The sequence below is a fragment of the Wyeomyia smithii genome, chromosome 3 (assembly GCF_029784165.1).
Source record: "Wyeomyia smithii strain HCP4-BCI-WySm-NY-G18 chromosome 3, ASM2978416v1, whole genome shotgun sequence".
Taxonomy (NCBI): Eukaryota; Metazoa; Arthropoda; class Insecta; order Diptera; family Culicidae; genus Wyeomyia; species Wyeomyia smithii.
Genome location: NC_073696.1, coordinates 41022242 through 41034402, shown reverse-complemented (window position 1 = coordinate 41034402; position 12161 = coordinate 41022242). Strand labels below are relative to the sequence as shown.

General features: G+C 39.3%; 1 protein-coding gene across 2 annotated transcripts in view; it reads left to right on the top strand.

Moving 5' to 3' along the window:
• The window catches only part of LOC129733170 (1-phosphatidylinositol 4,5-bisphosphate phosphodiesterase classes I and II), a 181893-nt gene that overhangs the window by 15817 nt on the left and 153915 nt on the right, over nt 1-12161 (top strand). For both annotated transcript variants that reach the window (XM_055694793.1, XM_055694792.1), the window contains exon 2: nt 8869-9343. In XM_055694793.1, coding sequence (XP_055550768.1) covers nt 9179-9343 — 165 coding nt within the window. In that variant the 5' untranslated portion in view covers nt 8869-9178. The remainder of the gene's footprint in view (nt 1-8868; nt 9344-12161) is intronic.

The window sequence follows — 12161 nt, the reverse complement described above, 5'->3', positions numbered from 1 at the left end:
TTTTGATTCAACATTTCGTGATCATTGAAATCACATTCCAACTCTCCTCGGTGTTAGAACGGTTATGACCGTGTTGAATTTTTCATCGGTCCCGGAACAGAGTACACTTGAAAAATCGTAGACTTCCCATGAGGTAATTTTTCCAACACGTGAAGCACACCAATGTGGGACTTCTAATCATCATCTTTTTACAGCTTCCACCAGAAAACCTTCACAATCAAATCAGAATTGTAGATACGTAGTGCTATCTGGATCGCAGGGATAATTTCGCGTTTCAGAATAATCCGAACCAGGATCTGAAGTGCTCGGTTCATTCTGTATGTGATACAGCATACTGCTGGCGCATTTATTTATTCGGGCATTTTCTCCTACAATAGTGACTCTCACGTGACTTGAATTGCTTCCGCTTTTCCGCGCTCGCGCATCCCAGCCAGGCTGCGGGTTAGGTGTATACTACGTCCTCGCCCAACATATCTTATCCTGGCTGCATGAAATTGATTTTTCATTCCCGTTTTCTTCATCTGGTTGGGGACGCTCGGCGTCACTGTGGATGAAATTCAAACTTATCACATCGCAACTTTCGTTCCGTTGTTGTTGGTGATTTCACCAGAGAGCGAGAGTCTGGGGAGCTTGTCTGTTGCTTAGCGGTTAGGAATTTATTCGAGTCACTGCGGCGGTAGCCGTGCGCTCTTGCATGCACGACAAATACCTTTGCATTCATTGTAGATTGCTCCTGTGCCAAAAAAGCTGAATATCGCTTCCTGAATACCTACATTCATCATTCTAATGGACGGTCAAAGATAGATCTAACGCTGAAAAGGGGTGTGATAAGGATATATTCAAACGTATCATGTCCATGCAGTTTAATTAGGTAAATTTTTATTACTAATAGATTCATATCTTAGAAGGGAATGCTCCGAAATACGTGAGTTTCTCGAGCGGAAAACTTGAAAAAATTCACAGGAGGGTTGTGTGCAAAGCCACGACCGCAAGGATGAAGTAGAATACTTTTACAAGAAAGAAAACCCGGCTGCTTGCGTGTCAGTCATTTTTTAATTTGTTGTTCAATTCAATATCGGATAAGATACCGATCTCATCTTGGCGTTATCACTGACAGTGCGAATAAAGTATTCCTTGTGATGAAATAAACTTGAAAAGCTGATTTAACACTCAAAACTAGACGGCTCATGTGTTGTCAAAATGAGTCAACTTTTCATTGAATGCATTTACTAGTGCCCGCTATCGCACAGAGACTGCATTTCACTAAAGTGCCTCACTGCATCAGCTGCTATCGGTGCTACACCCGCTGCAACTGCTACGCTATCCGTAGCCATGCTAATGTTTTGGCCGCTATACGCTGCTTTTGGTATCCGCTGTCCCTGCATCAGCTAGCCCAGCTGCTATCGATGTTGAAATCCGCTGCAACTAGTGCACTATCTATTGCTATGCCACAGCTGTGGCCGCTATCCGCCTGGTATCTTGCTGCTGCACTGCTACTGCTGCTGCTAAGGGAAGACTGCTGTTGTCGCTGTCTAGAACTATTATGAGCGGCTTCGACTGAAACAGGCTCTTATATAGGGATGAAAAACCTATCGATAGTAGTAGGAAATCATCGATAACTATCGATAGCCATTTCAGTCGATAATTCCCATCCTTAGGGCATCTTCAGCGGTGGTCTATTTTTGAAACAACTTTATACTAGATTTACACCAGCGAAACCTGAATAGAACCAGCTAATATAGACCAACTTTTCGTTCTCCGCACCGGTGTTGTATATCTTGTTGTTTTAAACCGCTGACATCTGTCACACTGTCAACAACTTAATACCCCATGCTATCAGTTAATGAGACTTAAAAAACACACAATATTCAACAAACGGAAATTCGATAATTTTTACGCACAATAAACGATTACTTTGGCAAGACACTTTATATCCACAAGACTTTATGGATTTGACGGTTTGACCCGAGCGTCAGTGAAATTTCTCAGGATAGATCGGTATGATCGAAAATTTCTGCCACAAATAGGGTTTCGGAGGATAGTGAAAAATATTTAATCGCGTAGATGTTCATCTTCCGTTTTCGTCTCATCAATTCACAGTGGTTTAAAATAGCAATGTCGCGAACTTAATTCTATAGTGCCTAAGTGCTTTACTTTAGAACTGTAGGGGAGACTGGGGAGACTTGATCCCGTTTTCTTAATTTCATTATATTTGTAAGAAAACACATTCAAAATATGTTTCTGTTGCGGATTTGGATGAACCATACTAGTGTCTGATTACCATAAAAAAAAAAACTCTTAGTTATAATGCTTTAGAAAGCAGTATCAGGGATTTTTGTAAAACATGCATAAATGAAAAAAATTTCAGACTAGGGGAGACTTGATCCCTCATTTGGGTACATGTTGTTTTTCGCCTAATGTTGATGTAAAATTTAAGGAATCGTTCGTTTATTATGTAAACACTCAAGGGTCATTTTATTTCACAGACAATTTATTGCTACTGAAATGCTGTTGGTTAAAAATGTTTCTAAAATATGTTGTTAAATGGTTAAAAAAGCTATTTTAAAAAATTATTCGGAGTTGTCAAAAAAATTAAAGTTTGCGACATGCCGTTTTATTATTCTGCTGTTTCTCCTTAGGTTTCTTCCTCTGCTTTGCCTTGAATTCTTGTTCGATTTTTACTCGAACCGGAGTGTCCGTCAGGATCTCAGTCTCCCCACGCCTTCTGCCTTTCCTGGTATTTTTGCGGGGTGAAGCTTTGGGAAATTGTTTAATTTCTTCTGGTGTTTTGATTCCACTCGGAAAAGGTTAGAGGTAATCTGAGGGTTCTTGTTCGATGATCGGAATTGATATTTGAGCAAGAGCAAAACCTACTGGAACATGTTGAAGCCGGCATTTTTTTCGGAAGCTTGGGTGTTTCGATTTTTGGTACACGTCGCGTTCTGGACTGCTTAGCGCCAGTGGAATCAGCAGATGATTGTTCTGCGGAAGCATTCCCTGCTTGTTGATCAAGTGAAACGTTTATGGTTGATGGATGCTCGACACCTGCATCATAAACTGCTGCTTCGATACTCGATAAAGGGTCACTGTTGACTTCGGCACAAAGGGATCATGTCTCCACGAATTTGAAGGATCGAGTCAACCCAAAAGAACTAGTTTAGCAAACTTATTTTTTGAATAGTTTTCTATGGGAAATCGGTTTAAACATTACAAACTCTTTTAGTTTACATGTCTATCAATCTTATGTTTATGAATTTCATATTTAAGGGGTGATCATAGATGATTCATTTGGAATCTTAAGTTTGAAAAAAAAATCTCTGGAGGTGCTTGGACTCGATTTTTGTTTTAATCTAGTATATTTTAGATCCTGAATTTTCTATACCAATTTTTTATAACAGGAATACTGTTTCATGTAAAATAACACATTTCTCTAGTATATTTGAACAACATATGTTATTTCACCAGTGAGATACCATGAGGGGATCAAGTCTCCCCAGTCTCCCCTAGTGTCTTCGAAGCAATTGTGTGTATTGAAATTGCCCATATGATGGTGCTATGCAACAATAGCCATAGCCTACTATGCAAAAAATAGAATTTCTAACTTTTTTGTTTCTGCATGAAACTAAAAGTTGTCTTCGGCAAAGTTGTAGATAATTTCATTACAAACAACTTTGCTAACAAAACTTTTGTTCTATATACTGTAGATTTTGAAATAACTTAAGTTTCGTATGACTATGTCCGTAAAATCTGTTTTTTGCTCCTAACTTTTTGGTTTGATTTTTTTTATCAACACACTGTTTCGGAGAATTTTAGGCCTCATCATGCTTTAAAAATTCTATGAAGACACTATGCTAAAATTCCTTTTGGTTTAAAGGCTAGAAGCAATATTAACAAAAATTTACCCTATTTTCAACTGTGGATTAGAGAAAAAGGGGGACGCCCGGAAGTACACACTCACCGCCATTTTGAAGCTTCAGGTTAGTACTATGGAATGGGGAAAAAGTTACTCGTCCGACTCGTCACAATTTTGAGAAAGAGCGTTAAATGTTTTCCTTCAGCGGAACGAGATATCTTCATAGTAACACAATTTTGGACATTGTGTGTATGTATATATGATTGCATATGTAAGTGTGTGTCTCTATGGACGTATGTGTGTGAATGTATGTGTGGACATATTCGTGTAGGTGAGTATAGATATCTATAAGTAAGAATATCGTTATATGTTTTGCATTATTCAGAATGCTGTAGAAAACCTGTCGAAAATTTCACTACCGAAGTAGTCCGATAACCTGCTGCAATTTTCATTGAAAGGTATAATCATATTCTCTGATATCATACGTGAGTTTAAAAGCAAAAAGCAAATTGGTATTAGTCTCTATCTCCTGCTTATTAGTTTTCACTACCGCTTGCTGACGATACACACACTGCATGGCTTTTTGCGATATCACAACCAATCACCCAGATTTATTACATAATCCTAGCAGTATTTAGAAGTTATAATCTGAATACGAATCATACATACACTCATTTTTCACACATATACAATTATAGAGCCACACACTTACATACGCAATCATATATACACACACTCAATGTCCAAAACCGTATTACTATGAAGATATCTCGTTCCGCTAAAGGAAAAGTACGCAAAATTACGAAAATGTTGAACGCTCTTTCTCAAAATTGTGACGAGTCGGACGAGTAACTTTTTCGCCATTTCATAGTACTAGCCTGAAGCTTCAAAATGGCGGTGAGTTTGTACTTTCTTGGTTTGGGTTTTGAGGATATTGGGTGGCATTGCGCAGCTCGATTCGAACGATTTTAGCTACTTTCGAGTAGATCACATACTGCCAGTTATGCTTCAAGCTTAAAAGGAGCAGTCATTGTCATTTGTCTTGCGGCTCATCCAACCCGCAAAGTCGAAAAATACGAAAAACGAAACATAACGCCCGCCAGCGATCATTTAGTTTTGTTCGAGTTACTCGAAACGGAATGCGCAATGTCACCCCAGCATTTTGGACGTTTTTAGTTCAGTGTCTTCGAGGAACATTTTTCTGGCCTCTTAAGTTCTCCTTTAGTCCCAATACAATTAAGGCGATTAACAAATAGCCAACATATTTGTCATCCTGGTGGCTGATGGCTGCAAACCAAGTAGTTGAACCTACGGTAATGGTCTTTCAGAATTCCCCCTTTTGCTGGTCGGTTTCCTTGAAGCCAAAAACGACAAACCTGTTCATATTTTTCTTCAGAAAAGCCACAAAAATGAATTGTGAATTGTCATAAAAAATCTTTGTTTTGTTTATTCCCCAACACTCGCAAAACGCAAAGCCAAAAATGAGGTATTCAAATAAAATATGACATTTTACCCACCTATTGGCAGCGTACAAAGGGTTTTAGAACGATCTATTTTTTGTTCCAAAAAGTGGCAAAAATAGACCAAAACGTATACCAGTTTCAATTTTTTTCAATTTAGATCTGGTATAAAACAAAATTTACACCACCGGTGCAGCAGTGAATTTGAGTTTGTTCCAAAAAAATAGGACAAAACAACGATTTGGACCACCGCTGAAGATGCCCTTACTCTTATACAGACAAAAAGCAAATTTGAAATGGCAAGGTCTATTATTCTGTCGACCGTGCTTGGGAAGCAATCATATTAACGACTTATCAGATCAGTCGAATTTTGCGCTTCAACAAGGATTGACCATTCTCAATAATATAGTTGCTTGTCATGATTTGGACTTGATAGTTTTTGAATTTTAATTATGCGAAAAACTTATTTTCATGCTGATAATGAAAGCTTTTCGGATGTTGTGCTCATGACTGAAGGAAAAGATAATTCAGTACGTTCTGAGACACGGAGATGAAGCCAAATATATATCTGTTCCAAATTTCTTGAAAGTGTAAATTGATTTAAGAGAAAATATTAACTCTTCAATTAGGTTTTTATTTCATCCTGAAAAGGACAATTTGTTGTTTAATTCAATGTCTGATAAGATGCCGATCACATCTTTGCGTTTTCACTGGCAGTGGAAATAAAATATTCCTTGGGGGAAAATAAACACCGGAAAGCTTTCCAGAACGTTCTCTTTATTGGATGCATTTGCTAGTGTGTCTGCTATCGCTCAGAGACAGCATTTCACTAAAATGCCACACTGAATCAGCTGGCCCTGCTTATATTGATGCTGAGACCAACGTCAACCGCTGCACTATCCCCGTTGTCACAGTACTGGACGCTTCCGTTGCCATAGGTATCCGCTGCCCTGCATCACCTGGTCCTGTTAACGATGCTGAGACGCGCCCCGCTATCCGTCGCCATACCACAGCTGTGGTCGTTATCCGCTGCACTGCTACTGCTGCTGTATCCACTGCTGCTGTTAAGGGAGGACTGCTCTCGTTGCAGCAGTGTTGCCACATTTCCATCTGAACTGGAAGCAGAAAACTCTTTTTTATCTGTACTTTTTCCGGAAAAAAATCTGTACCAAAATCTGTACCACTGGTCCATAATTGTTATTTTGTAAATTTAAAAAAAAACAACTTCAACGATGTTTGTTCATTATTTTCAGAAAACTATGACTACATTAACTCTTTCAATATTAATTCTGATCAACTAGCTCGATTGTCAATAAAAGTTTCGCACACTTAAGAATGGCTCTCGAGCTCGGTAATGAAACACTGCCTATATTTCGGATATTTTGTGCCAATATTTCAGTTAAGTTGAACCGAGATTAACGAAATCATGTAATAGCTGCCATTTTAACCGAGTAGTGTCATTCTCGGCAGCAAATTACCGAGATTTGGCAGTAAATTCTTAGTGTGTTGATTGCAAGATCGCATTTATTGTATTGTTGCAGAGTCTGTTAAAAAGTATTGTCTAATCTTTTCAACTATTTAAAAAATCAGTACTTATCTGTACTTTTTCTCGAAAATCTGTGCGGTACAGAATCTGTACCGAAAAACCCGAGAAAATCTGTGCATTTCCAGATAAATCTGTACAGTTGGCAACAGTGCGCTGCAGTCTAGAATTATAATGAGCGGCTTCGAGTGAAACAGGCTTTTATATAGGCCAAATTGCACATTTCAAATGACGAGGTCTATGATTCTGTCGACCGTGCTTGGGAAGCAATAACGACCAATATCCAATATAACGACCAATCAGAGGCCGAATTTTTCGTTTTGACAAGGCTTGACTTTTTTCAATAGTACAATAGTTTGAATAATAAAATAAAATTATCTTCATTTGGGAAGAATCTTAGAAGATTTTCCAATCTATTGCTGCAAGAACGAAGGAAATCCATCGAATACTAACCGATTTATTAGCATTTGAAATTGGACATTTTTTTCACTTTTCGGTTTTAGATTTTCATTTTACATCCCTATGTAGCCAAACTTCCTGAGAGAAGTATCCTACTTCAAAATATATATATATCGACGTTAGATGAGCTGAAATTCAGTAAAAACCTGCCAAAAGTAACGTAGATCCCGATTTATCGAGTCTACAGCATTGAATCACGACTGACCTCACGTTGTTGTCTATTAGAGTTGTCACTAGCTTGAAGGGAAATCCACCTTAGATTGATTTTAAAAGTCAAACGAAACTGACTGTGCGTGAAATGAATGTGAGAAAAATCGTTCGAATCGTTTCAGCAGTATATCTATCCCAACTACTTACCCGCAACGGCAGTCTGTATGCTTTATCATTATGTTTCTGATCTGATTCGTTTGGATTTAATTATTAACAATAACAATTAAACCCGTATCTCGGCACAGCAACACCACCACCGACAATGTTGGTGAACACGGCATGAAATTTATAACTACTTCAACAGATTGCTTTCAAATAATCTCCGCTGTTTGATTATTTCTGCTGCTTTCAAGCCAAGCAGTTCCGAGTAGGTACGTAAATAGTTGGAGGCAATTTTGTGATTAAAATCAAATATCACTGTGCTTCAGGGCGGAACAGCAGCCCTGCCTTTCTCGGAATGATTCGTAAATGAGCTTTATCTGTACGGTTCGGTGGAGAGGCAATCAAGCAGCGAGTAAGCGTTTTTAAACGCAGCACAAAGTTATATTTTGGAGCTGAGTCGTGGTGGGTACTTGAATTTAAACATGTCGCTGTCTACCAGGATAAGCGCTTGCTCAATAAAATTTTTAATATCATTTTTTCTAGAAATGAAAAAGGCTGCGTTTCGCAGAAACTTGTTTATCTGATTTTTTTTTCCAAACCCTGCCAGTTCAGCTCGAATATTAAGGAATTTTCTAACTAGACCATTACGAATAACCGGCTTCTAGCGCCGGGGTTGGTGCGCTCGGGACTTGTCGAGTACCGCAGTATCTAATTGTGCGGCGATCCTTGTACGCACCCATGTTATGCACCAGGTAGTTCGAAACATGCTTCGAAGGTTTTCGTGGGAAAATTTGCCGATTGTAGCGGCAAACAGTGCTCTGTTTGCCGCACCGCAAGTAAATCAACTGCCCAAATTGGTGGACACATAGTACAGCTCGGACCGAGAGTCAATCCGAACTGGTTTTTACTACTGGAGTGCTACGCTCAGATTCCATCTTTGGCAGCGTGATTGATGAGATGACGGATTGGATGAGTTCGGTGGAAAGGTTGATCAATTAGATTTCGTAATCTCGTGCGGAGTTCTTTGTGTAGAAATATTGCTATTGGCAGTCTGCCCTTGGCTGGATTTGGTTTCGCCTAGAGCGGAGGAAAAACAATTAGTCGTGTGTTGGTCTCGTGGGAAAAATGGGAAAAAGTACCAAGTATCATGAACTTATTCTTATACGATTTTTATAGAAATTTAACATTTATTGTTTACAATCGATCTAAAGTAGATTATATTTCATTTTAATTTTTTGCAGATTATTGGCTTGAAGAAATGTAACTTTCTAATATGGTAGATTATTTACGAACGCATAACAACAACGGTGCAGCATTTTGAAGGCAATATCGTTCCCAGTCCTAGTGAATAATAAGCTGATGATGAATAAATTATTCCCTCTAAGGTCAGCTTAGAACCACCGTTCACCAGTGCGAGGAGTATTATGAAATCGAACACCCAGTAGTTCTAATTAGGGCGGTGATTGATGCACTGAAATGAAAACCAGCTTTTCAACTGAGTGAGTGCCACAAAATATTGAAAATTTAAGCCTGGTGGTTTCGAGCGCAAACATGGCTTCGCCATCGACGTTGAATACCGAGACCGCCGGCAAACAGCAGCAATCGCCACGCAGTGCAGCCGCGCTGAGTGCGGTTATTCCGACGGCCGTCAAGCTCGGAACAATGGAGGTTCCGAAGTCACTGCAGGACGGCGAAAAATTCCTCAAATGGGATGAGGTAAGTGCAAGTATCTTTATTACCTAATTGTATACTAATTTGTATGCGGGGTTTAAATTGCCATACGAGAAAAGTTACACTTCAGTTAATTTTACGTTTATTACGTTATGTTTACTGTGGTTATCGATGTGAACAACATGAGTGACAATGGAATCGAAATAGCTCTCAGGCTCGTGATCGTTTTAAATATAGTGTCCGCAAATATAGGCTCCTGCAGGCGCTTGAAATAGTTTAATCTCTGTGGACCCATGATGCACAGAGCCGCCCTTTTATTTACTGGGCCGGGAGAGAAGGGAGAACATAAATATAGAAAGAGTAAGTGCTCTTCAAAGCTCGCAGCAGATGCTTCTGAATAACCTATACAGCTGAGTTATTCAGCCAGCACACAGTTGCTATAGCAATTCTCGTACTTACTTTCATCCATTCTTCGATCCAGCGAAGCCACTAACTTTTCATATATGCATAGTAGATTCCTCGTACGATTATACATTCTTAACGTTCGTTGTACTACTTTGTTGATACAACATATCTTTTATTCACGACCAGCGTGGTGGGAGAAAGCTGAAAGTTCCGATCCTCTTGTCGTTTCCTTTTTCCGCTCCACTTGCGGTTGACGGTCCAGACAAACGTTACCAACTGTGTGTTTGAACGAAACCGGGATAGGCAGATTAGCTGCGTTGTGTGGAAGATTCATTCGGCCTTGGCAGGATGTTTCACGTTCAGGATTTTCTTGTTTGTTCGTACTTTGTGTCCCTTTAAAATCCGCTTACACATACACTGTGAAATAAAAACAAGAACGAAATCAGATCAGGAGAGAAAAAAACGCTTTTCCGTATTTTTTCCTACCTTTTCTACCTTTTTAGATCTTGGTTTTGTCACTGTCACCAATAATTACAACGAGAGGACAACTTTGTCGCTATTATTTGTTTCTTACTTATTTCGCTGCCATGAGGTTGTCGTTGTTTCTTCCACTGAAAAGAAGGTATCTAGTATCAGCACTTAATTCTGGCGAAGGAATGAAAAGAAAATGTACTATTTGCAACGATTGGTTACATCGAATGTTTGTCTGTCAGTTGGAATTAAAATATTCAACTCTCTTTGTTTAATTATTTTTATCTGACCATCAGCGATCTAAATAAAATAATTAGTGTGTGTGGAAAGGGTGAAGCTCATTGGAGGTGGTTTTTAATCGACGAATCTTTGAAAAAACTGATGGGCTGCGTATTGTGTTGATTGAAATTTAACCTGGATCTCGACCTCAAAAATCTAGTTGATGCATAAAATCCTATTGCAGATAAAAAATCTGGAGCATTAAACTCGGTTGAGATCAGTTTTGCTATGAACACAGTGACACACTTCTTCGTTGTCGAACGATCCAGTGCACAGTACAATGCCTTCATCTTTCGTCTTGATTAAGAATAATCGCTGCATCGTGAATATATATACTAAGGTCGCTTTTTACGCGGCTTTTTTACGCGGATTCCGGAATTTACGCGGTTTTTTTCACGCGAATTCCGGAATTTACGCGGTTTTTTTACGCGGATTCCGGAATTTACGCGGTATTTTTTTTTTGCGCGGATTTCGGTTTCCCTTCACTCGGAATGCAGAATGAACGCTTGTTTTTTTACGCGGATTCCGGAATTTACGCGGTTTTTTTTACACGGTTTTTTCTTACGCGACATGTATCGCCCGCGTAAAAAGCGACTTTAGTGTATTGAAAACCAAGCTTAGGAAAATGACTGGAGAGCGACACTATACTGACGACTTTTCTCTCTCTTCACTCTACAGCCTCATGCATGAGCTATTCATGAGAGCTCACATACAGCTACAGCTTAAACAAGGCAAAGAAACTGTCTTGTGTTGCGTACGACAGCTCATTCTTGCGCATGTATTTTGTTCGTTCGGACATAACAGCCTAGTTTGCTCATTTTGAGGATGTCCTGTTCCTGTTGACAGCCTGCTGATCGGCTGCGGCTGTCGTCGACTTGCATTTTTTCGTTTCTCCTTTATCACAGGCCGGTGGCATATTGAATACAAAGCAAACCGTTTCCATTGTTGATATTATTCCCCACGTAGGTAAAAACGTGCTTCGCACCATCTCTCTTTCATTCTTTCATCGGCCTTACTGTCGTGATCATAATCACCTGACATTCCACTCGGATTCGTGTTGAAGGATGTCGGAAGATTACAGGCTGTCATTCGCGACAGCTTGGAAATACCAACAGACATATGAAGATGAAAAATAACAGTCCGTATGGAGTTGCATGTGTGCTGTCGTCAGTTGCTGTCGGACTGTTCACCGAACGTGTGGGGAGCAGAGAGAGCTGTGCAATACAATGAGAGGCGGATCAGTTGAAAATTTACTGTCATTGTCTTGTAGTCATTTTCATAACACTGTTGAAAACAACAATGGGCCCAATTTACTTACCTGTGGTACACCTGATAGGATCTTAAATTAATTCATAACCATTCTGCAAAAGAGGCAGCTGCACGATTGAGCTGGAATTTAGCATGTAATCTGTTTTCGAGAAGAACAGGCAATTTCCTTTGGCACCCTACTGTTCATGTCATGCGTTAAAAAACAATTCGAATGTTGTTTCCAAATTGACCATTGACTGAACTATGTAACAGTTTACTTAAACAGCATGTGTGTTGTACGCTAAGCGGCATCGCAAATGAAAGCAGAAAAACACTTTTCTTTTTACGTTATTCTCCCCTATTCTCTCTTTTTGATTTTCCCACGCGCTCATATCTCTATTACAACGCAACTCGTGTTGAGAATGAGTGAAGTAAGTGAAATCAATATTTTTCTAATCCC